The sequence below is a fragment of the Entelurus aequoreus genome, linkage group LG12 (genome assembly GCF_033978785.1).
Source record: "Entelurus aequoreus isolate RoL-2023_Sb linkage group LG12, RoL_Eaeq_v1.1, whole genome shotgun sequence".
Classification (NCBI taxonomy): Eukaryota; Metazoa; Chordata; class Actinopteri; order Syngnathiformes; family Syngnathidae; genus Entelurus; species Entelurus aequoreus.
The window spans coordinates 26401532-26428290 of NC_084742.1; the positions used below are offsets into that span (position 1 = coordinate 26401532).

At 39.7% G+C, this 26759-nt stretch overlaps 3 protein-coding genes across 5 annotated transcripts in view; 2 read left to right on the plus strand and 1 right to left on the minus strand.

The window, feature by feature from the left end:
• LOC133661831 (RAS guanyl-releasing protein 2-like) overlaps positions 1-20897 on the minus strand; it is a 62249-nt gene extending 41352 nt beyond the window's left edge. The window contains exons 1-3 of one of the 2 annotated variants that reach the window (XM_062065350.1): positions 20803-20897; positions 15273-15328; positions 9444-9513 (exon numbers count right to left, since the gene is read on the minus strand). In XM_062065350.1, the coding sequence (XP_061921334.1) occupies positions 9444-9513; positions 15273-15328; positions 20803-20827 (151 nt within the window). In that variant the 5' untranslated portion in view covers positions 20828-20897. The remainder of the gene's footprint in view (positions 1-9443; positions 9514-15272; positions 15329-20802) is intronic. The other variant, XM_062065349.1, reaches the window with a different exon arrangement.
• alpk1 (alpha-kinase 1) lies at positions 15584-20692 on the plus strand. 2 transcript variants are annotated; one of them, XM_062065348.1, is made up of 14 exons: positions 15584-15850; positions 16039-16136; positions 16259-16413; positions 16490-16688; positions 16758-16817; positions 16876-16962; positions 17033-17109; positions 17192-17287; positions 17350-17454; positions 17539-18967; positions 19040-19187; positions 19821-19983; positions 20099-20285; positions 20417-20692. In XM_062065348.1, exons 1-14 carry the CDS (start codon positions 15786-15788, stop codon positions 20572-20574), a joined length of 3027 nt encoding a protein of 1008 aa, XP_061921332.1. In that variant the 5' UTR covers positions 15584-15785; the 3' UTR covers positions 20575-20692. The 2 variants fall into 2 exon arrangements, with proteins under 2 accessions (XP_061921332.1, XP_061921331.1); XM_062065347.1 differs by having other exon boundaries at positions 15587-15850; positions 20367-20692.
• A 2423-nt stretch (positions 20898-23320) lies between the features above and the next one.
• On the plus strand, positions 23321-25348 carry epdl1 (ependymin-like 1). Its single transcript, XM_062065351.1, has 6 exons — positions 23321-23522; positions 23608-23642; positions 23713-23847; positions 24450-24636; positions 24713-24800; positions 24896-25348. The coding sequence occupies exons 1-6, from the start codon at positions 23456-23458 to the stop codon at positions 25005-25007; spliced, it is 624 nt and encodes a 207-aa protein (XP_061921335.1). The 5' UTR covers positions 23321-23455; the 3' UTR covers positions 25008-25348.
• The last annotated feature ends 1411 nt before the right edge of the window (positions 25349-26759 follow it).

Below are 26759 nucleotides of genomic sequence, written 5' to 3' on the forward strand. Positions count from 1 at the left end.
CATACAACACACTAAACAATGTGCTCTACATACAACACACAAACAATGTGGTAAACATACAACACACAAACTATGTGGTCTACATACAACACACAAACAATGTGGTCTACATACAACACACAAACTATGTGGTCTACATACAACACACAAACAATGTGGTCTACATACAACACACAAACAATGTGGTCTACATACAACACACTAAACAATGTGGTCTACATACAACACACAAAAAATGTGGTCTACATACAACACACAAACAATGTGCTCTACATACAACACACAAAGACAAAGATATGTTTCAAAGGGCCAATTTATTTTAGGCCAGAACAAATTGACAAAACTATTTTAAATAGCTGCAACATAATGGCCCTTTAACTTTAACTTTAAGTAGATAGGATCTTTGATCCAAGACACAACTTACATTTAACTAAAATGTTATTTTCTTTGTGCTCGACAAAAGAAAAGTAGTGAGAATGTTAAGACACTCGACTTCTGGCTTCACCATGATGTCATGTTAGTTGTTATGAGAGCATAGCGTATGTGTGTGGCCCTTTAAAATATGACAGCATGTGGGTGAGTGACGTCAGTGAGTGAGTGGGCGAGAGAAGTGAGGGAGCGGCGACAGTGAGTGCGTGCAGGTTCTCTAGCTTGGTGGATGGCTGCGTCCAATAAAGTCACAAAGTTGCAACAAACCGCCGGGCTCGTCATTCACCCTCAGCTGTAAAAACCCTCTTCCGGGTAAAATGAAGGTTGTTAGTACATATACGTCTCCCCTGCGCCCCTCAACTACGGTATGAGAGCCCCCCCGCCCCCACCCACACAAAGCGCCTCTTCTTTTCCACCGGAGCGCTGCAATAAAACACACTCAGATCTTCAGTTTCTAGCCGATACTACATAAAAAATAACGTAAAATAACGCAGTAACGCATCATGTAGTAACGGTAACTGAGTTACTGAATATAAAAAATAACGCGTTAGATTACTAGTTACCGCCGAAACTAACTGCGTTACAGTACTTTGTAACGCGTTAGTCCCAACACTGCTCCTAATCGTTAAATCCGATGAAATCTTATATGTCTAGTCTCTTACGTGAATGAGCTAAATAATATTATTTGATATTTTACGGTAATGTGTTAATAATTTCACACATAAGTCGCTCCTGAGTATAAGTCGCACCCCCGGTCAAACTATGAAAAAAAATACGGTAACCCAAATAACACTCCTTTGAAGTCTTTGTAAAGTTGTGCAAGTGTTTGTGGCGTTTCAGCATCTTTTGACACAGACTTATTTTTGACTTTTACATGATCATTTCATTTACTTTCACCGCCATGTTTACAAACGCTTCCCTCCTCAATGGCTGCACATCTGGGTACTAAACACTTTATACGTTTCCGTCCACCGGCTTCAACCATGCATTGATCGTTCAGGAGACACAAATCGTTTAACTTTTACTTACCCATCTTATGCAAGTAATTTGGCTTTGCTGTGGGCTTTCGTTAAGTTTTCTCCGCTGCTATGCTTAGCTGTAACAACACAACGCTGCGCGCACAGCACACTAGCTGGTGATGCTCGATAAATTCTGATTGGTCAGCACAGGTTGCCTACTTTAGTTACGTTTTGTAGTTACGTTTTAGCGTCCTCAAAAATCGAAACATTTCAAAGCGAGACTGAAGTTCATGCATGTTTTAAATAAAAGTAATGTCAATAGATTTTTAAGACCTTTCTAAATCGTATTTAAGACCTTTTATGAGATTTTAGGAGAATTTTTGACATTTTAAGGTCTTAAATTATTGGACTTTTATAAGACTTTTTAAGACCCCGTGGATACCCTGCTATTGTATAACCATGGCCCAATACAAAAAGACACCAAGAAGATGTCCTCAAAGCACAAAACAATGCCTATAAAGAGTGTGCTGGATCAAAACTTCATTCAAGTTCATCAAAATGCATTTGAGATTAATTCCAGAGTGCCTGTAGTTGTGCAGTACTTGCAAAACAAACACTTGGGCAGGAAGTTGTAGCACAGCTGTTGCGTGATGGGGCAGATAGAGAGGCTGGCGAGGGGGTTTGCGGGAAGGTTGTTGTCAGGCTCTATTTAAAGACTCAAGAGGAACTGATGGCAGCAAGAAGGGATAGTTTTATGTTCTGTGCACACACACGAGCGTGCTTTCTCGGCTTTGGGGGGTGCCTGCTGCGAACTGAGATTAGGAACTGCGCCTACTGTAGAGAAGGAGGGACAGAGGGTGAGGCAGATAACGGGAGAGACGGGAAGAAGGCAGGATGGGGATGTGCCCCAGCTCATTTGGTTGGGAGAAGATGGAAACATGATAACACCAATAGATGCCTGTATTGTTTGAATCATACCCTGGCAGATGTAAGAGTACAGTAGGAGTCAATTTGTGTCCCTCGAGGTTCAATCTACACCATATACAGTGTATCCGAAAAGTATTCACAGCGCTTCACTTTTTCCACCTTTTGTTATGTTGCAGCCTTATTCCAGAATGGAATACATTTATTTGTGTCCTCTAAATTCTACAGAAAATATTTTTTTATGTACGCTTCCTGTTCAACCTTATAGAGCTTGAGAGGTGTTACAAAGAACACGGGCAAAGAGGCATCGACAAAGTATTGAGCAAAGGCTATGAATACTTATGTACAAAACTTTTAACACTGTCTCTACGGGGTATTGTGTGTAGAATTTCGAGGCCAAAAATGGATGTGTTCCATTTTACAATAAGGTTTCAACATAACAAAATGTGGCAAAAGTAAAGCGCTGTGAAAACTTTCCAGATGGTTTGTAGGGTGAATTTGTGGTGTAAAAGTGATTCCAAGAGCCCTAGAGAGTTTGTAAGCACCAAATGTAAGAAAAATATATGATCCTTTCATTTGTTTTTTCTCCGCCTTTGAAAGAAAGGGCGCTCAAACACCGGCTTTTTGAAGTTGCAGCTTTTCATGATGATGTCACGAAGGAAAAACTTACTTCTTTAGGGACCTGATAATGCATCTGATTCGCCCTTAACTAGATGGAGCCCGCCCCGTGTAGACACCCACCACTTTGTAAAAAAGAAGGCTTAACTACACATTTTTAAACCAGACCTATGATGATTTTCCTTCAAATATTGTTACAATGTTGGATACTCGTGCCATTTCCAGGCCTAAATTGGATGCCAAAGTTTACCAACTTGTCAGAATATGTCCTCGTCCTTCTACTATCAAGATGACAGGCATTATTTATGATCTAGAATAACATTTCACGAGCAGGGAAGTGAGGAAGCAGCTCATCAGTCGATCATATCAACATTGGCACACAAGCTTGTGATCACGGCGCCACTATAAATAGTTTGTCTGCGTTAGCCCTTATAATAACAATATCACTAATACTTGGTGAATTAAATCACGAAATGTAAATGGAGTTTTGTTGGCGGTTTTTGGATGGGTTTTTATTGAGTTTTATGGGCGGAATAGAGTGAGTCCGCTTCGTTGTAAGCGGACTTTTATTGACAAGTTAGAATGCATCACTTGCAGTCAAACTCAGAAAGTGAAGTGAAGTGAATTATGTTTATATAGCGCTTTTCTCTAGTGACTCAAAGCACTTTACATAGTGAAACCCATTATCTGAGTTACATTTAAACCAGTGTGGGTTACACTGGGAGCAAGTAGGTAAAGTGTCTTGCCCAAGGACACAACGGAAGTGACTAGAATAGCGGAAGCGGGGATCGAACCTGCATGGAACCCTCAAGTTGCTAGCATGGCCGCTCTACCAACCGAGCCACACCGCCCCAAAGTAGGTTATAAATGTGACTGTGGATCAAAATCTATGCAAAATTTACACAAAAAGCATACCCAACACATATTATCTCGACCACGGGGAAGTGTTTTGAATGTAGAATTAAATGATTATCGTCCTCTTTAAAATACATTTCTGCCAACTATGTTCTGCTACAGACGTAAGACATCAGTACAATTTTGAGCACATTCAACAATAATACTATAATATTGATAACCGTGATATTTTGGTCACAATTACTGCGATATAATATTTGCATATTGTTGCATCCTTGGAGATACACACTCCGTCAGAGACAGGCATTACAAAGCTGCGGATGGAAAAAAAGGGTCTACTAAAAACACCTACAACTATCTAAAATTTGGCTAAGTTTAGATTTTGGACAACACACTATAATGGGATCTTTAATGGACTCCCAGGTTGACACAGGTAAAGGTTCCAAAAGTAGAACCCAGAGATTGCACCGATTCATTCAAAATTGATTTTCTGAAATTGGCCAGGACACAACTAGGTTGTAATGTGCGTAACAATGTGTTATAACAAGGGATCAATGTGTCACGCTCTGAACTGCCTTGTTTCCAAGGGTTTCCTGCTCAAAGCTCTGTCCGTCTGGCCAGATGTGAAAGTTTGCTCCATAACAAACACAGGAAAGGTGTGTGTGTGTGTGTGTGTGTGTGTGTGTGTGTGTGTGTGTGTGTGTGTGTGTGTGTGTGTGTGTGTGTGTGTGTGTGTGTGTGTGTGTGTGTGTGTGTGTGTGTGTGTGTGTGTGTGTGTGTGTGTGTGTGTGTGTGTGTGGGAATGGATGCAATGTAAGGAGTTGAGGTCTTACTTCCTCTTCTCAATCACACAACTTCCTTTGTGAAACCCCTCTGGTTGCTAGGACTTATGTAAAATACCACAATGAAACCAAATATTTATTTTTTTCACAGACTCAGGGCGCCCGTTAGTAGGAGTTTTTTTTCATATTTTTTTCATTGCCGTTAAGGCAATATCGAAGCTTGTGGCTCAATAAACTGTATCTAAGTCAAAGTCAGAGAAGTCACTTCCTGTTCCTGCTGGTGGTGTCCACAGATTCCACGTACTGTACTGACATGGGCGGATATGTCAGTCTTTGTCAGGTTTTTGAAATGTTGAACCAGAGAGAACTGCTAAACGGTCTTGTGGCTAATTTGTTTATCTTTGTTCATGTGTTTTTCCTCTCGCAACAATATCTTTGTCCAAGTGAGAATGAGAAATGTGTTTACAGTATTACTGTAACACAGAAACTTTTGTTTGCACAGCTAATACAACCAGCCGAAGAACCAAGCATGTAGACCGAGAACACATGAGAGCTGGGTGTTACGGCAAAAATACTGAAGTGAACGTTAAGTAAACTGTGCGTAGAAAAGTCCTGCTCTACTAAAGATTTGTGTGGTTTGAAACACATGCAAACTTGATAGCGCATGCAAAGTTGCTCTACTAAATTTGTGTGCGGTGGATTGCGTCTCTTAAAGGGGAACTACACTTTTTTTGGAATTTTGCCTATCGCTCACAATTATTATGAAAGAGAAGAAAACAAAAGCGTTTGGTTTTTTTTGCATTCTAACATGTAAAAATCGGCTTGTTCTTGGTGGCTGGCAATGCAGCTAATGGGAGCAATCAATCCTACCTCTAAATTGATTGATTGATTGAGAAGTTTATTGACATCTTAAAGAACTGAATCCATGTAATGCTTTAAAAAGGCAAATGGATGGCACAAAAAGCCAAAAGGCTTGTTTTCATTGTGGCCCATTACTTTATCACTTTAAAAATGCATTCAAAAACTGTCAACAATACTTAATTTACGTTCCGTAACCTGTATAATAACCAAGCTGTAACAACATTGTTATTGTAAGAGCGCACATTTTGGAACTCTTTTTCTAGCGTAGTAACTAGGGCTGTGAATCTTTGGGTGTCCCACGATTCGATTCAATATCAATTCTTGGGGTCACGATTCGATTCAAAATCGATTTTTTTTTTTCAATTCAACACGATTCTCGATTCAAAAACTATTTTTTCCCGATTCCAAACAATTCTCTATTCATTCAATACATAGGATTTCAGCAGGATCTACCCCAGTCTGCTGACATGCAAGCAGAGTAGTAGATTTTTGTAAAAAGCTTTTATAATTGTAAAGGACAATGTTTTATCAACTGATTGCAATAATGTAAATTTGTTTTAACTATTAAATGAACCAAAAATATGATTTATTTTATCTTTGTGAAAATATTGGACACAGTGTGTTGTCAAGCTTAAGAGATGCAATGCAAGTGTAAGCCACTGTGACACTATTGTTTTTATATATATATATATATATATATATATATATATAAATGTCTAATAATAATGTCAATGAGGGATTTTTAATCACTGCTATGTTGAAATTGTAACTAATATTGATACTGTTGTTGATAATATTCATTTTTGTTTCACTACTTTTAGTTTGTTCTGTGTCGTGTTTGTGTCTCCTCTCAATTGCTCTGTTTATTGCAGTTCTGAGTGTTGCTGGGTCGGGTTTGGTTTTGGAATTGGATTGCATTGTTATGGTATTGCTGTGTATTGTTTTGTTGGATTGATTAATTTAAAAAAAATAAAAGTAAAAAATAAAAATATTTTAAAAATTTTAAAAAATATCTAAAAAAAAAAAAATCTATTTTTTAAAAATGAGAATCGATTCTGAATCGCACAACGTGAGAATCCCGATTCAAATTTGAATCGATTTTTTCCCATACCCCTAGTAGTAACACATCGCCGTGTTTTGATATTAGCCGTAAAAGCTAACTACAGCAAGAGGTAAGATAGCTTCTACTTCAGCACGAAAGATGTTTGCGATATGACACCCATTTGTACTGACTGAAAAACATGAACAATAATGATGAATATAAAGTGTGACTCACTCGATGGACTGTTGTGCGTTTGGTTCAGCAGGCCGGGGGACGTATTGTACAATTTGTTTGGGTAAGCACTCCATTTATGTCAAAATAGCATGGCTTAAACTTCCACATTTTGCAGCTTCAAGTCACTTTCACCTTACTTTCGTAAGGCTTTCGTCTGCTCCAACATCTCACCGTTCGTTTGTGCCGGCTTCTAGAAGAAGTAGTTCATCCTCTGTATATTTAGCTTCAAAAAGATAAGGTTGTGAATCCTCATTTGTCCAAAAATAGTCATCTTTGTTGTTGTTGTTATCGAATTTGTCAGGTTTAGAACACACACAAGCATTTTGTTTCCGGATGTAGGAACACACATTTGTTGCCAGAAGTCAAAAGTGCACTGCTATGGAAATGGAAATCAATGTGCTGATGATTAAAATGACCAAAATACGGTAAATATTGAACATACCGGTTACATATTGTTATGAATGTGTCTACATGATATATAGACTTGCAGTTTGTATACGTTAAAGGAGGATTTTGAAGTTGTTTAGAGGGCTTTGAAGGCTACATTGGTGACTCCCATTAGCCGCATCTTCCAAGCGTTTATCATTTTTAAAATATCCCCCTTCCCCCAAAAAAATACATGTGTGTTTTTGTCTCTCTTAATGATTGTGAACGATAGGCAAAATTCCATAAAAAGTGCAGTTCCCCTTTAAATGAACAAAATAGAGTGTGCAATCCATGTAGCGTGTCTTCATGTATATGCAGAATATATGATCATTTTCAGAGCGGCCACAATATTGGGAGGAGAAGACGCAAACATAATCAATTAGCACTCGCAATGTGATTCATCGTGACTAAAACTGTTCTGCGGCCGCTGTTTTGCATCTATATTTATCACTTTTGAAATACGCGTACAAACTGGCACAGCTACGCAGAAATGTGTGTGGAAAAAGGAGACGATCGCCTTGCAAAGACAGACGATGGAAAGAGAATTCTCCGTCCTATGTGTGTGTGTGTGTCAACATACATTTAAACTGTTATGAATAAAAACATATAAAGACCTATCGCCTATTCAGCAATTATATTTTATAATTTTGCATTTGTTGCATGAGATAAGGTGCTGATTAAAACAAATTAAATTGTCTGCTTATGTTTTTTTATTGTGTTCATTATTTTATGAAGGAGATATATTGTGAATATACCTATTATATATGCACACACACACACACACACACACACATATATATATATATATATACACATTTACATATATATATATATACACACATTTACATATGTATATACACATTTACATATGTATATACACATTTACATATGTATATACACATTTACATAGATATATATATATATATATATATATAGACACACGCACACACATTTACACACACATATATATATATATATATATATATATATATATATATATATATATATATATATATATATATATATATATATATATATATATATATATATATATATATATATATATATATATCATATTTAAACATACATCATATATATATATACATATATATATATATTTTTATATGTATGTATATATATATATATATATATATATATATATATATATATATATATATATATATATATATATATATATATATATATATATATATATATATATATATATATATATATATCTCCTATATTTTTTTGCTTCTAGACGCACCATCATAACACTACAGCTCCTCCCAGAGCACACCATCAGTGTGCTGAAAGTAGATTCTGATGACTAGGTCAAGCTTTAGCATGGTCTACAGAAGAAAAGGTGCTACATATTGTATTTGTGTGCTGCATTTCAACAACATGACAAAACACCGCAGGTTGGACCATATGATGCCAAAAAAGTGAAGGAGTGTGTGTCCATGGTGACAACCGGTACACACGCAAAAAAAAAATGTATTTCAATAGGGAGGTTTACACCACTTTTGCACTTGTCTACAATTGCATATATAAATTCAGTAAATATTTTGATTTTAGTAGATCAGGCCTCAAGTATGTTTTTTTCAGTTTTTTGTTCCAAACCAGAGTACCAAACCACACATGTGATGCACCCTACCAAACACATGATATACGCTTGCACACACACACATTGCATATCCTGAAACTGACTTTGCAGTTTGCACCATGCTTCATTTCCTCCCTTGCATGCCAAACCTTGAAGCTAATACAGTTTCCGCTCCTTCTACACCACAGTCATTATGAGCTGGTCCTGTTTCGACTCTGAGAGTTCCATTTGACCCCAACATGCCCGATCATCGCCCCTGTTTATGTATTCCTCCCTTAAAAACTGAACAACCTCATAGGTGTTACACCCTTGTGACTGTTTTGGACTTATGTTTGCTTTTTCCCTGTGTGTGGTATTTTAGTTCCTGTTCTGTGCCTTTATTTTGTATTTTCCCTTCCTTGTGCTGTGCACAGGCATCCACAACCTGCTGCCTGATTGGCAACCGGGACACAGCTGCACCCGGTTGCCAATCAGTCTCCTATTTTCGTCCAGTGCTGTCTTCTTGACAGCTTCATTTTTATGCACTGCTCAGTGTTGCCTATTGTTCTGCTTTGCATTTTTGCCTTAAACAAAATAAGTTCAGTGTCTCGTGCCCTTATTAGCTGCACTCGCCTTCTTTTGTTTTTTTCTACTTCTTGGCGTGTGTTTCCCCACTACCTCGTGAGTGCGTTTTTGTTTGGTTATTAAAGAATATTATTTTAACTCACCATCTGCTTGTCGTCTGCAGCATCTTGGGGTCACGTCACTAAAGCTGCCTCCTCGCTCGTGACGATAGGACTGCAACAATTAATTGATTAAACCAAATCATTTGATTACAAAAAAGATGATATTATTCATTTAATGAGTAAAATACAGAGAAATTGTTTCCGCAAAACACGCGATGCACCTATTGTGGATGCAGGTTTCGCGGCGGCTGATGGCCTATTGGCGAGAACATTGCCGAGAGAGAAGGCTCAAAGAAAAACATTGACAAGGTGGAAAGGGAGCATATGGCCAAAGACGAGAGATCGATTTTGCAATCATTTATACTGAAAAAAACCGACATCATGGGGGTATGTTTGTACTTTCAATTGGAGTCCACATTTCCCAATACCACTACATCCATGATGCAGCACATAACCAGAAAACATCCTGCATATTTAGCAGATAAGCAGGAAAAAGGTACAATAAAGGTCTATTTTGACAGCTAACGCCATCCTATAGGTTTGACTTGCATAACGAATGTTTTATTCCAACATGTTAGGACATGTTAGCTTTTAAAGTTTGTATGTTAATACTATCAAGTTGTTTGTACACAAATCAAACACCATTCCTCCAGTTAACACTTTGAATTAATATAGTGTTACTCACTTTATAATGCTTTATCAAAGAACCTTTTTTTTAAGTTTGGTTCTTTATTATCTATTACCTGCTTTTAGGCTATGCATGATTTTTTTTCTTTGCTCATTTTGAAAACATATACCTGTATAAGTAATATATAGTGAGGCTTCTGTGATAAAAGTCAATCTTAATTTCATGTGCATTTACAAGAGGAATGAATAAAGGTCAATCAATCAGTCAAAGATTACTTATATAGTAGCCCTTAATCACAAATACCTCAAAGGATAAAGGTCATGAGAAAAATATTTGTTTAAACTATTTACCCCTAAAACACGCATTGACGCTAGAAAGTGTTTTATTCGATTACTCGATTAATCGAACAAATGAATCGATAGATTAATCGATTACTAAAGCAATCGTCGCTGCAGCCCTAAAACCCCACGATGTCCCGCCATTGCATTTTCACAACAAAAGCGGTGTGAGTTTCTTTTTTTCCTTGTAAAAGTGGCTTTGTGCACTCTCAGTTCTCGACAGCCGCTCATTTTCCAATCACGGTTCCCCTTTGTGAAAGTAACATCTGCAGCAGAGCGATGTCAGTCGACTGATGCCTGAGTTAATCACGACAATCACTGCCTGAGTGGTCAGGGATGCTCCCAGCTCTGTACCTTATCCATCCATCCAGCAATTAGGCCCATCCCACTCAACTTGATTTATAGCTTTCCAACAACCTTGTCCTGTCCATGGTAAAGGTGAGGGGGCGGGGGTGCATTGATGAACCAGTTCCACCGTCTGGGCCCTTTCAAGGCAGGGAGGAGTGCGCGAGAAATGCCAGGAAGTCAGGGAATAAGATTGTGTAATATTTTTCCGCCTCTTCTTTTTATATTTGCAGGCATTAAGGAGCAACATCGGAGGCCAATCAGGGCATGATGAGTGCAACACAGGCACAGGTGGAGGCGGAAGAGGTGAACTGGAGGCGATGCTGAATATCACGAGTGGCCTGAAGTAATTGCAATGCGGCAGACAAGGATGAGGGGGCTATTTTAATCACCTGATTTCACCAGTGGTGCTCGAATTTGCGAGAAAAAAAATCTGTCTTAGGAGCGCCTCCATGCTGATCAGAGGTGATCAAGGTGAAAAGCTTGATTAAATGGATTTCACAGTGTTTTAATCATCTCTGCCGGCAGGTTTATCAGCGCATATACAGTAGGATGATGGCTGCCCTCGTTTGCCTTCCGTGCGGCATCCAAAACAGTTAATAAAAATCAGCGAACTAACTTTTTCATGCCTCCCAAACAGCTGCCAAGACTCGCATTTAAGGCGGACTGCAGCAGATTAGCGCCCTAATCCCGCTGCTCTGGCTACGAGAAACAGAAATTGGAGCGAGTAAAGACGATTCAGAGGCCGTTGACGCTCAAAGAAGCGTCTTAATCTCTCCAGGGAGGTAGTAAGGGGGAGAGAGAAATCCCCTTGAAACACCACTTGGTCAAACACAGCTGCAGTCAACAGAGCAGGTAATAAGATGTAAATAAGACTGCGTTAAGGTTGTGTGATATAGACAATATGAATGATAGACGATAGAGCAGTGGTTCTTAACCTGGGTTCGATCGAACCCTAGGGGTCAAGACACACCCGACTCATTGTGTAAATAAAAACTTCTCTCTATTGGCGTATTATGGATACCCTCAAACAATGTTCCTATAATTTTCCATATGTGTGAGCAAATGCAAAAACTCCTTGAGCATTCAGTGGAGCACATGTGAGCACACCTGTCCCAAACCTGACTAAATAACAAATTAAATGTTTTATTATTATAATCAAATGACAGCTGTCATTTCCATGAGATTATTTTCTAATATAAGTGTTTTGGCCCACTTACAATGACAATAACAAAAAATATTAATTTTCATGAGCTGTGTACTAGTATTGTATGTCTGGGTGGAAAACGAAGAAAAGGAACAGACTTTGCTTTGAAAATAAATACATTATTTTATTTTATCATTTAAAATGACATGAGAGTGGCACTTGCCAAGGTGAAGCCACGCATATCTGAACTGGTCTCTCAAAGGTAACAGCAGAAGTCGCACTGATTTACATGTGTGTAATTTGTTGTGAGTTCATTAATTGTGTTGGTTTTGTTCTTTGAACAAGGTGATGTTCATGCACGGTTCATTTTGTGCACCAGTAAAAAAACATATAACTTTGCCTTGAATTTAAAAAATATATATTTTATTTGTTTCACTAAAGAAGGGTTCTGTGAATGCGCATATGAAACTGGTGGGGTTCGGTACCTCCAACAAGGTTAAGAACCACTGCGATAGAGCTTTTAATACTATCATTATATTGTGATAATACATGTTGATGACACATTCTAGTTGTGTCCCGCTAACTTGACAGCGATATATACACATACACACACCCCTTAATGACAAGTGCCTCAAAGGGCTACGTTTCTTCACTGGAGGATGAGGAATAGTTAAACATGCTACACTCCACACCATAGGAGGGTATGCTAACCGCTAAGCTAGAGCTCTTGAATGTAAACAAAGATGGGCGCATAAATACAAAAATTGACATTAACGAAATTGTATGGTCAATACTACAGTGGTTCGATTTATATTTTTATCATCCAAAAAAAATGTGTCACCCGGGAAATGAGCCCACAGGAGGGCGTTAAAGGCAAAATATTTAAACCAGAATAAAATAATTTAAATATTAAATTGATATTGTTACACTGCGATCTTGTGTTTTTGTCTGATTCGAATTGTGATCAATGATTGTAATTGTCATCAATGATCTTGAAAATTTGAAGCATCAATATCAGCATTGGTATGACCAATAAAGCCTCTGTAACTACCGGTACTTGGTATTAGATCGATTCCCACATTTGTATCACCCATAATGTAAAGTATCCAAACAACAGAAGAATAAGTGCATATTACATTTTAACAGAAGTGTCGATAGAAACATGTTACAACAAAGAGCTATTCAATGTAAATTAGCACGTAGAATAATAACAGTTTTGACAAAATAATACAAACAGAAATTAGGTAATATATCACTTCATACTTCTGCAGCCAATTTTGAAAACCTTTGTAACCCATTTTAAAATAGTTCTATTATCATTTATATGTCAAATAATATATGTACAAAAATATGTCAAATAATATATGTACAAATCCGGTACAAATCCTAATGTTTTTGTTTTTTTACACTTACATGTGGCAGTTAATAGTATTATATCTTCATCTGTTGTTATTTCTAATTTCTGAATAAATTATGTGATAATGTTCATCAGCCAACTAGGTGGAATTGAGTCTAGCAGAGTTTTAAAATTCTCCCATCTGTGTTCATTTTCAATCTATCAGAAGATGAAATGAATAATAATATATCAAATTACAGGATGTTATTACTGTAATTTACTCATTTTCCTTAACTGATGTACTCTCATCCTATGGTTTATTTTGTACATATTTAGCATCGTCAACAACAATACTTGTGAATTTGGACTAATGCCATTAATCACACGTGAAGTTAGAAGGGGATACATATTATTGCAGCATATTTACAGTGTGTGCGCCCAGAAAATGTGTCCCCAGTCATAAGTTTAACGTGAAATGTATTCAATTATTCAGTTGTCTGTGTTACAGATTGAGACAGGAAGTGAAAAACAAGTGTTATAAATTGCTTAGCCAAACCAAAAAAAGGGGTGGGATTGAATAAACTTCAAGGCTGCGGCAATCAACTATTTTAGTAATGGAGTAATCTATCCAAAAGTATGTACAATCGTATCAAACACACTTTATAACCTTGATGCGTATTTCAGGGAGAATAGCTTAAATGAACAATGTATGTGCTTGCCATAATCTTTGTTCATTTTTTATATGATAAATGCATATCATTAACATTAAAATTGCACTTTTAACAAGTGTGCATTGGTTAATTTTTTTTAATTTTTTTTTAAAATGATCTTCCCGCTGTTTGCTGCCCCACAGATCATGATTTCAAAACACCGCTTTTGCAGCAGCCGTGTGAAAACTATGTCCATGTATTTAAAGTTTCTGACATTCTAGGTTGTCCGGATTTCATACATTTTTATTAAACGATCAATCAGATTTTTTCTAAACAAAATAATCGATTTAATTGAATACTCATTGCAGCCTCAATAAGCTCTGCTTCTTCCTACTCCTCTTCGGCCGTGTTGGAATGCAGTACTGTAAATATGTAACATGCTGTAGTTTAACTCTATGCATATTCCAAATGAACTAAAAGTTAGTTCACCAAAAGGTGCGCAGTCGAGAACAACCAACTTCTAGGATGTAACTCAAATGTTATATACTTTTAAAGTCTGAGACAGCACTGGCGCGCATTTTCTATTTGTCATTTTTGCAGGCTGTCATTCAACACTGGTTAGTGTCTTCCCAGCAGGCACAAGACATTGAAACAACTTTGAATTAGGTCCTGACGTTGAGCAACTCCAACTTAACGTTGGAACAACATGCTTTTTACATTTATTCAATGTCGTGTTCTGATGGGGATATGACCATTTATGACCATGATTTAACATTAGTTTACAAATACAACTACTTTGCAATGTTGTTTTGAAGTGTGTTTAAAGGACATGTATGTATACAATCAACGTTGTACCAATATCTTGTGCCTGTAGGCTTTGTTTGCATTTGAGCGAGAGTGAACATAGAACTTGCTGATGCATTAACACACGCCAGGGTTGAAATGATTGTGTTCACACTTGACCAAACAAATTGTACAAGCAGAGCAAATGCACCAGAGTTCCTTTAAACCGAACCAAACATGAAAAGTGAATGCACCCTTACTTCAATAAAACAGACATAAGTCCTTTTTGCAAACCCAGACGCTCCTTAAAAGTCTATTTTGGGAGCAGGCATTCCTCCATCCTCTCCAGAGGATGCAGCACACAGATCCGTCCATTCAATACCTTTTTATTTTTTTGCTTTCTTCATGTGCATCCCCTTTCAAGAGACCACAAGGGGGTCATGTGATATTAAGTTGTGTCACCATGCAGAATATATCCATGCATTCATTCATATAGCTGTACACAACTAACAAGGTTGGACATAAACAGAATAAGCCTGGTTGCTTCACATTGACTGAGCAGTGTTTGGCATCACCAGGAGATAAATACAATCCCAATATGCACACTTAAATGGAGGTTATAATGAAATAAATGATGCACTTACCTTCAGAGGTGGATGCTTCTCATGTCTTGCATGTGCAGAGGCAACACTGACACCAACTGTGGAATGAGCAAGGGCATTAAAGTGGTGGCATCGTTAAAAAAATAAAAAAAATAAAAAGCTCCAAAGAGCAAAAAAAACAGTCTTGCAGTAAAATGTGCTCATAAAATATTGAGAAGTCGGCGGTGTGTTTTTCACTGCATGTTTACAATCCGTGAATTTAAATAAGCACTTATCACTACAATGCGTGTTGGAGGGTATGCTGCATGCCAGCTTCTCTCCTCCAGCTGTGCAGCCCACAGTCCCGCCTGCTCGTTGCGTCACGGCGACGCGCCAAAGCCAGCGCTTTTGCCGCACATTTTGCAGCAAAATGACCATATTCTCATCTTTTAATGCGTCATCGTCATGATTCAGTTCAAAACAATTGTTCACCGAGGAGCTCATTGCGCCAAATTCCAACTTCTTGTTTTGCCCTGAACGTCCCTCGAGAGTGGCGAACTTTTTTCATTGCCGTGAATGCATCATTGCGAAATCCTCCCCGTTGAACTAAAACTGAAACCAAACTCGAAACCAACTGTAAGGTAGGTGCGGCAAACACTTCTAAACAACTTATAGAACGCTTATAAATCATAAACAGAAGCAATATGTTTATATTCGTCAAATATCCTCTTTTTGTCAGAGTTGCGAGAGTGACTGTCAAAGATCCTAGCTCTATATTTGAACAGCAATGTAGTCATAATTTATATTGTTTATTATTTATGTGCCCCAGAATGGCCGGCCCGGAAGTGCAGGTGTTGCTGGAGGAGTGCCTCAGGTCAGCAAGAGCAGAACCCTCCACTGACAGGCAGAACTACTGCGGCTTGAGAGGTCAGACACAGGATAGCGCTGTTGCACCAAAGCTGCATTGCAGCTGTGATTGGATGTTTTCGAAAACAGCAAAGCGCAAAAATCAACCAGATTAGATTAGATTTTTTCATGCTTAATTGCAGACTCGCTGTGTGCCGAGTTGGCCTCTCTACTGCAGGAGGCCATGGAGATGATGTGGCCCTTTGTCCCTGAGAAGTGGCAGTACAAGCAGTCCATCGGTGCCGACGACAAGACCAATCTTAGTGACCTCATCAGCCAGCATCTATCTCAGCTTCTGGTGCAACACTGTTCAAGTCGTCTGTGGTGTCAACTTTGTTGTGTTGCTACATTTCACATGTTTGCTGTTTTGCCAGAACCTCCTCCAGGCCTCCATTGTGGCAAAGGAGGCACACGCGGCGCTCGCTGTGATTTTTCTGGTTGACCGCTTCTTCTACTGGACCGATGAGTCCGACCGATTGTTGGAAATCACCAAGCTGCTTCACAAACGCTACCCAGACGCCCCCGTGGCCCCTCAGCTGGTCATACGGCGGGCGCGGGTCTACCTCAACTCAGGTATAAGAGCCCCTTTAATGGATTTGTTGGACGTTATGAGTTACAGAATCACCATTTGTCCTTCATCAGGCAAACTACAGAAGGCTGAATCCATATTGAGCCATCTTATCATCAACAGTGGAGCCACAGGTAAAACAGCCATTAAGTCTTCACAATGCTACAAACTGATTTTTTTTCCAATCAACAGGATGCTGGATTTACCGCACTCAAAGCGACCGTGCTCTGGTACAGGCCGTTAGTCTGCAGGTGCGCGGGATGGTTTTGCAAAAGCTCGGTCAGACTTTTTTTTTCTCCCCGCGCCCTCCAAACGATGTTGTTTTGACAGCAATGTAATATGGTTACAGGCCTGTGGCTGGAGGCCGCCCTGCTCGTCTGGGCTTCTCTGGTCGGTTACTACGCTCTCCCTCAGCCGGATAAGAAGGTCACAGTGCTCCATTTGACAACTTTATAAGACACATTTGCACATCCATATTAATAATGTCTTCACTTTGTCGACCTCACAGGGCATCGGGACCTCGCTCGGCATCCTCTCGAACATTCTGGTGTCCATGAGTGATGAGGACTTCACTGCTTTCAAGGCCAACCGACACAATGACTTAGTGAGTCACACGCAATCAATTGCGTTTTGTCGTCTGAGTTTATTTATTAATTCCATGTGCAGTCTCTACTTGGCGATGCAAGCCATCGTCTCCTGTCAGCAGCCGAGGCAGCCAAAATGGCGGTGGTATACAGCCAGTACACGTCGCTCTATGTGCTGACCAATGTGGTATGTTTTACCGCCTTAGACTATGCAGGTGTAACACGGGTTGTGGGTTCTAGCGATTAAAGTTAAGTACCATTTCTGTTACAGACAACGCAAGGCACCTGTTTGTTGTCGTACAGTTTCTCTGCGGCGTGTCCCCCCACAGAGAGAGAACACTTCCTCCTGCAGGCCAAAGAGGCATTTGAGATCGGTCTCCTCACAAAAACAGATGGTACTGCGGTCACCAGCAAGCAGGAGCTCCACACCTTCATTAAGGCTGCTTATTCGCTAGTCGTCACTCACAAATGGCTCAGCGGGCCCTCAGAGGTCGTGAAGCAGGCATCCCAAGCCTGCCAAGTGGCTTTGGCTCATTTTTACCACTACTGCCACACTGATGCCCAGGACAGAAGCGGCTTCTATGCTGAAATCATGCGCCTGATCGCTCAAGTCAAACAAGGGTTTCAAGTTGAACCTTTCCTCAATTCTGACAGCCGCTCTTTCATACCCAACAGCTACAGAAACATCAGTGACACATTGGTTGGTTTCACTTTGGAAGCCTTCTTTGAGCTGTTGCAGAGATTTCACAAGTATCACGTGTCACTGTGCGAGACAATCGAAACCAAGTGTAACTTCGGGAAAGAGGAAGTGGATGGAACAGGGATGTGCATGTCTGCGCTAGAGACAACTGTAGATGCACTCAACAATGAATGCATGACAGAGGCCTGCAAGCCTTCAAAAGAAGATGCTCCTCGACCACCTGAGAGTGGAAGCGTAGATGACCTCAGCTCTTCATGGAAGAAGCTCTCCTTGACAAGTATTGGTACCTACTCAGGAAGGGCCGCAGCTGGACCCAATAACATTGGCTATCCTACTTTGCCGAGATTGGGAAGACCTACCGCCTCCCTAAACTCAAGTCGTGGTTCTGACGGGTTTGAATTTTTACAAGCTGATATACCGACAGTTGACTCTGATGTCCCCGATGATGACCGTGAGCCAGCAGATGAAGCGCTGCTGTCCTTACTCCAGTTTGAACTAAGCTCTCTGAGCAACAGTTTTGGTTCCAAGTCGTCATGGGAAAACATCTCAGCAAGTCCAAGATCCCGGAGTGCAGCAAGCACCAGCCAAAGCAGTAAATTATCAAAATCCAGTGGAAGCTTCGTTCTCCTGAGAACACAAGATTTCGATAACAGTGATTTGGAGCATGACCCTGCTCCTGATTTGGAATATATGGGTATGCCCAAATGTCTGGAAATCCCAAATGTAGCAAATTCAGAAGTGTGTAGCAGCACTGAACCCTCCACAGAAGACTTACATGGGACACCAGAGGAGTTTGTGTTTGGCTTTGAAAGTTTGAACCCTTGGTGCCACAGCTGCCTGAAGCAAAACACCTTTACTTGCGTTGCTCCAGAAGGCAAGTATTCCTTGTCTCAGTACGACTACCACAGCCTCCTGGCTGGGGTTTGCCATGAGTGTCTGCTGAGTAGATTGCAAAGCGACAAGAGGAAGTTCAAACTGGACAGATACAGCACGGCCCACAGTAAGTTCACACCTTCTAAGTCCACTGAGCCATTGTACATTATTTTGACTACCTCTACATTGTCGCTACCAGATGCTCTTCATTTGAAGTTCTCCAAAACAACAGGACTGTGGACAGCGAGGGAGACCTGTGTATACATTGGCCAGTCAATGAATTTGAACGGAACTCAGAGAACCGCCATCTGCGTCCAGTTCTTGCACCAGGAGGAGAGGCTAAGCAGGTGCCCAGACATCAAAAGCTCTGGACCAGGGCTATTTAACTAAATTGTTTTTAATAAGAATAATAATAATAATGAGTTAGATTTATATAGCGCTTTTAGACACTCAAAGCACTTCAAAGAGAACTGAGAATGAGAACCCATTCAGTCCACATTCACACCGTGATGGTGGTAAGTTACATTTGTAGCCACAGCTGCACCGGGGTAGACTGACGGGGCAAATTCCTAGTAAGCTAAGGACCGCTGTTATTTTTATTTAATGACCCAGCATCTACTCCACTAAACATAAGTTTTGTGTGTATTTATTTTGTCAAATTTACACAGTTCAGAAAAAATAGCTGTGTTATGCAAAATACAAGTGTTCACTTCAGGTTATTCAGGAGGTTAAAATGTCAATGCAAGGATCTACCCATGTGTTTACATTGGTCCAACTTCCTCAATACAACAGGAGAGCTTTTAGGAAGTTTTTAGGAATTTGTCGGAAAAATTTTAGTCTCTCCCTTATTTTAAACTAAACTCAGAATATGGTGTCATTCCCGAGCCAGATTTGACCCGCGGGCCACCATTTGAATAGACCTGCTTTAGACCTTATACAAACCAGAGAGTGAGGACTTCTGACTTTGTGCCAATCCACAGTTACATTGGGAAGGATTACCTTAAGCCGAAGCAGATCCAGTTTCACCTTAGAGACGTGGAGAGACAGATGACGGCCCAGTATTACGTGACGGAGTTCAACAAGCGCCTCTACGACAAGGAGGTCATGGCCCAGATGTTCTTTCTGCCATCAGAGGCGCTGTTGGTAAGGCCAAATCATACCAAGAACTCAGATGCTTTGAGGTTCTATGCCATTTAGCAACAGTATTTTTGCTCGTTTTGACACTGAACTATTTTTTCTCTCCTGCGCTGGTGAACAGATTTTGGAAGGAGATGAGATAGCGGGCTGCATCACGGTGGAGCCTTACATGCCTGGCAAGTTTGTCAAACTCACCAACAACTTGCAAAAGAAGAACGATAAGCTCCTGGCGACGAATTATGGCCTTGCTTTTGGACATTTCACCTACCTTCACTCCAACTGCCAGGAAGTCGTGGTGGACTTGCAAGGTGTGATAGCAGAACATTTGCGCTGACAATGTTTCCACATTAATATGACATTAATTTGAGTTGAATTTCATATCCTCACAGGGTGGGTGACCGCCAACGGTAAAGGGCTGACTTATCTTACTGACCCACAGATCCACTCCACCAGAACCTCCCGAGGCCCATCCAACCACGCCCACAGTGGCATCACTTCTTTCCTGCGGCTACAACACGGACCAGAGTGCAACAGTGTGTGCCAGCTGCTCAACCTGCAACCAGTGCCTCAACAGTGACAGTTAAACGTGTGCATTAAATAATAAATGTATTCAAAAGTCTCCTATCAGTGACAGGTGGTGGGTCTACATAAGCAAATAACTGCTTTTAAATGTTGCTACTCAGCTGTTGGTGTAAAACTCATGTTATATATATATATATATATATATATATATATATATATATATATATATATATATATATATATATATATACAGTATATATTTATATATATATATACACACAACAAGTTGTACAATGAACTCACCAGTATAATGATATAAAACATCCATCCATCCCGGGGTCACGGGGGTGCTGGAGCCTATCCCAGAGTGATTGCCAAACTGTGGTATGCCGGTTTCATCTAGTGGTACGCCAAAGAAGTCTGTAATTATGTATTGGAGATGGAGTATCATTTTTGGTGATGTCTGTGCAAAAATATTAAATATACCGGCTAAATAAAACCTCTGTCTTGTTTTTTTAATGAATACTTAAGCGTACTACGCTACAGTATTTTATTGTTGGTCATTATGGTGGTACTTGGAGAGCCAAGTGTTTTCTGAGGTGGTAATTGCTGAAAAAAGTTCAAGAACCACTGCTTTAGAGGTATGTTTTCTGTCCACTTTCTAATGCGCTCTAAATAATTAAAAAAGTTACAAAAATAATTTCTTATATTTACTGATCAAATTTAGGAAGAACCAGCCTGCCTCCATAGCAACATCCCATCCTCTTCACCGTTTGGAGCATTTACAGTAAATATTTATTGTGCTTTTGCTCCGTGTTGCAATCAATAACCACACCGAATAATTCATCTTGGTAATAATAGAAATAACAAATTAATCCAATGTCAGGTTGTTTGAAATTATGATCAATAGTCATGCACTTTATTTGGGGGTTTTATGTGTATGTTTATGCCATGTCTGTTTGTGTTATGTTATTTATGACTAAATTTGACAATGGAAATTATTTATTTGCACAGGCAGAAATACGAGTGGATTGTAGTCTGACCGGTTTTGACTGTGCTGAAGTCACCTGACACCATCTATTTTTGTGACTGACAAAAGAAGGCGTGACATGCATATTCTGCGAATGACATACACAACACACGCTAGTCAGGTGATTTCTTTATCTGTGATGACTTCAAGGTAATTCTGCCAAACCTCCTGCGGATCATGTGATTGTTTTCATAACCAATCAAATAGAAACAAGACCAGGTGTTGTTCCTCAACTGTTTCAAAATGGATTAGGATTAAATAAATAAATATATGTGTATAGTTGTTGTTAAAGGCCTACTGAAATTATTTTTTATTTATTTAAACGGGGATAGCAGATCCATTCTATGTGTCATACTTGATCATTTTGCGATATTGCCATATTTTTGCTGAAAGGATTTAGTAAACATCGACGATAAAGTTGCAACTTTTGGTCGCTGATAAAAAAAAGCCTTGCCTGTACCGGAAGTAGCGTGACGTCAACGGTTGAAAGGCTCCTCACATTTCCCCACTGTTTTCAATGCAGCTAGAGCGATTCTGACCGAGAAAGCGACGATTACCCCATTAATTTGAGCGAGGATGAAAGATTCGTTGATGAGGAACATTAGAGTGAAGGACTAGAATGCAGTGCAAGACATATCTTTTTTCGCTCTGACCGTAACTTAGGTACAAGCTGGCTCATTGGATTCCACACTCTCTCCTTTTTGTATTGTGGATCACGGATTTGTGTTTTAAACCACCTCGGATACTATATCCTCTTGAAAATGAGAGTCGAGAACGCGAAATGGACATTCACAGTGACTTTTATCTCCACGACAATACATCGGCGAAACACTTTAGCTACGGAGCTAAAGTGATAGCATTGTGCTTAACTGCATATAGAAACAAAATAAATAAACCCCTGACTGGAAGGATAGATATAAAATCAACAATACTATTAAACCATGGACCTGTAACTACACAGTTAATGCTTTCCAGCCTGGTGAAGGTTAACAATGCTGTTGCTAACGACGCCATTGAAGCTAACTTAGCAACCGGACTTCACAGAGCTATGCTAAAAACATTAGCTATCCAACTACGCCAGCAAGCCCTCATCTGCTCATCAACACCCGTGCTCACCTGCGTTCCAGCGATCGACGGTGCGACGAAGGACTTCACCCGATCACAGATGCGGTCGGCGGCCCTGAGACGGAGGAAGTCAAGGTGAGGTCGGCGGCTAGCGCATCTGCTATCCATCTCAAAGTCCTCCTGGTTGTGTTGCTGTAGTCCTCCGCTAATGCACCGATCCCACCTACAACTTTCTTCTTTGCAGTCTTCATTGTTCATTAAACAAATTGCAAAAGATTCACCAACACAGATGTCCAGAATACTGTGGAATTTTGAGATGAAAACAGTTTTTGTATAGGTTTCAATGTGTCCGCATACTTCCGTTTCAACGATTGACGTCACACGCATACGTCATCATACATAGACATTTTCAACCGGAAGTTTAGCGGGAAATTTAAAATTGCACTTTATAAGTTAACCCGGCCGTATTGGCATGTGTTGCAATGTTAAGATTTCATCATTGATGTATAAACTATTAGACTGCGTGGTCGGTAGTAGTGGGTTTCAGTAGGCCTTTAAAAATGTGTGCATGACAGGTGTCCACATCATGACTGTGATTGTTGAGGTTTGTTGCAACTTCGTGCTTTATTAGCTTCACATGACCAAAAGACCTTTGAAGCCAACCCCCCCCCCCCCTTGATGGGTTGGATGTTTCTCCTTGTTTTTTATTGTGGCACCCAATGCTTAGACAACTATCACATGGTGCAAGAGGCCATTAAAAAAAGAGGCTGAACTTTATCCCAGTGTGAGCGTGCTGGTGTTTATAAGGAAGTGAGTCCTCCGCCCTCACTCACTGGTGTGAAAGCTTTGTGAGGAACAAACATGAAAGTTTTTGTTGCGTTTGCTTGCTTCCTGGCGACGTCCCTAGCTCAAACGCCTCGCCCATGCAGTAAGTATATGATTCCTTGCATTTCGTCTTCCCCTTACTCCTTTTTTACTGATTTGCTAAACTCTGCTTTGCTTCTGCCGAACAGCAAGCCCTGCTCTTTTGAGTGGCCGTATGATGGTGGTAAGTATTTCTAGCAAGGCCTGAACACAATGACAGTCAATGAGCTCACTAAAACATTGTGTTGGTGCAGTCCACACAGAATGAAAAGTTGTGGGCTTCCATTCGCTACCTGTACGACGCTGTGGGACAAAGGTTCCGGCTCCATGAGATGGGGTATTACCAGAATCACTCCTTCACCTATGATGGTCTTCTTCTCTTCAGAGAGGTGCTCAATCATCTTTAAATCACGTAGCATGACTGTTAGGAGTGCAGAAAAAAATCTATTCAGCTTCGAAATGCTTATTTATTCCGATTATTACAATCAAATCAAAATTTTCAAGACTCAATTCCATTATTTTTTAATACATTTTAATAAAAATACGTTTTATTTAGCAGCCAAGAGAAACTTTTTTGAAAAGGTTTAATTATAATTTGTATAACAGATAATATATTGCAAGCTTTTTGTGTGTGCTGCTGCAAAACCGCCCTGGGAATGACAGCATTAAGTTCAGTTCAAAACTTGTGGAAAAAAAACATTTTAAACAGTAGTTCTCCTTTTGTAGAAGAACTTGGACCACTGCAAACACATGGGCAGATCATTTATTGACATTTTAACCCGGCTCACAAAAATAGACACTGGGGTCCAAACTTGTGATTTACATAACTGAGGCGGTCTTTCAGGCACCCCATTAAGTCCTCTTCTTTTTAGGGGCGTTACATAGTTTTTGTAATGTGATTTATGTACCTTGCTTGTTAGTTAACAAATCAAGGTGTGCCAGAATGATCTCAGAAGAAAAGGGGAGTAAAAACAACTAATGTACCTTGCAGGCAGCCATGTATGAGATCAACAATCATGACCACACATGCAAAAAGAGGCCCCTGAAAGTGGACTTCCATCCGATGGCGATCCCGAGCAACGCCACTCTTTTGGGCCAGGCTGTTGTGGGAAGTTCTTCAGGCCCGGGTCAAGGGCTACTTGTCAACACGTGGATGGGCATCATTCCTAAGACTGGAGGTGAGAGTGCGAGAGCAAAGTCAGTTGATCAATATTTGTGTCAGCATGTGTGTTCACATGCACCTTAACTCTGCAGGACGGTACCTGACCACAGTCACAGAATTTGGATGCATCCCTATCTCCGTGTCCTACCAAACTCAGCCTTTTGGCTGGATGGTGACAAGGTAAGTGAGCTCTAACGACAATGAAATTGTTTACATTTGGCTGATAGGAGGTATTCATGTGACAATGAATATCTGCATCTTTCTTTTCTTTGCAGTTTCTTCAACAACATCATTGGCATTTCGGACCCAAGTCAGCTCAACCCACCAGCCTTCTGCCAGGACGCGTCACACGAGGAGCCAGTCGACTTCTTCAGCTTATTCCAGTAGAAATAAGCGCATGTTTTCAACCTAAATCCACTACAATAAGTCAATTACTATTCGACGAACAATGGATAATCATCATCTTGTGGTAAAAAACTTTGTTGGTTGGGAAATTACCAAATTTCATAGGTCAAATCAACATCACAACCTGACATTGAATAAACGTTGTCAAAACGTATGTTGTTTCATTGTTATGTTTGAGTTGCTCAACGTCAGGACCTAATTCAACAAGTTCTCAACCTTGTTTTATTGTCTTGTCCCTGCTGGGGGCTGGCAATAAGTCACACTTCAGTCATGCTGAGATCTTTGTTCACATTAGCTAAAAGGCTTTAGTACAATGTTGTTGTAGACCTCATCGGCGTTGACATTTCATTTTTTTTATCAACTTTAGCATTTTTTTTTTTTAAACTCAATAAATGGACATCAAAACGAAGCAAAATTATTTGGCACAGCCTGTATCCACCAGAGGGCGCACTACTCAAAAACTGACGCTGTGAATGGATTAAAAGCACCTTTAATAATGGAATGGGGGGTCTGGGTTTTCATAAATGTTGAAGATGTTTTTCTGTCATATAAATATGCAAGTAATAAAAAAGCAACGCCTTAAATGTTAAGATAAAATAAATATAACCTTTGTATTGAACTATAAATTAAACACTTAAGTTTATTCCACCTGGGTAGAATTAAACCTATTTCAAACACTTCACTTAACACATACATCATAAAGTCATCAAAGCTCACTTTTATGCATTCGCACACATCAAGGTTCAAGGTTCAAGGTTCAAGGTTCAACTTTATTGTCCCCGCGGGGAAATTTGTCTTGGGCACAGTGCATCATTGCTTTCTTAACATACACAAAAACAACAGAACAAAAACACAAGCGCAGACACAACTACAACCAGACAACTAACATTTAAACATCAGAACATGGAGCTTGATAGACATAGATGGCACTTTGATGTAGGCATAAAATCTACAGTATGGAGATAAAGATAAAGTGCCAGTGTGCATTGCACTAGAGCTCATAGATAAAGTGCTTTGTGCTAAAGTGCTTAGTTCTAAAGTGCTATGTGCTAAAAAAAAAAAAAAAAAAAAAAAAAAAAAAAAAAAAAAAAAAAAAGTGCTAACCTATGTATTAACATTCTATTGCACCTTGTTGGTCAGCTTAATGGAGGCTGGGACAAATGATAATTTAAGGCGGTTCGATTTGCATAGTGGGACCCGGAGTCTTCTCCCTGATGGCAGGGTTCTATATTCAGGGAAGAGTGGGTGTTGTGAGTTGGAAATAATTTTCTCCGCTTTTTTCCTAACTGCCTGCTCATAGATGCTCTGTATAGGCTCATATTCTTTCCTCCCTACGATTTTCATTGCCGTTTTATGCATGCCGGCCAGTTTGCTTTTTAACTTAATGGTTAGGTTGCCAAACCATGAGGTGATCCCGTATCTAATGATGCTCTCTACAATGGCACGGTAGAAAATCATCATGATGTGGGTGCTTACGCCGTACAATCTTAATCTTCGCAAAAAATATAGCCTCTGTTGCAGTCTATTGCACAGTTTGTCAATATGTGTCTTCCAGCAGAGAAGATTATCAATATGAATCCCTAAATATTTATATGAGGATACCTGGGTGATTTCCTGATTTTTGATGACCACTGGCTTATGGTCAGTCACTTTCCTCGGATCCAAAACCATTTCCTGTGTCTTGGTCACATTTAAAATAAGATAGTTGGTATCACACCACCTAATAAATAGGTC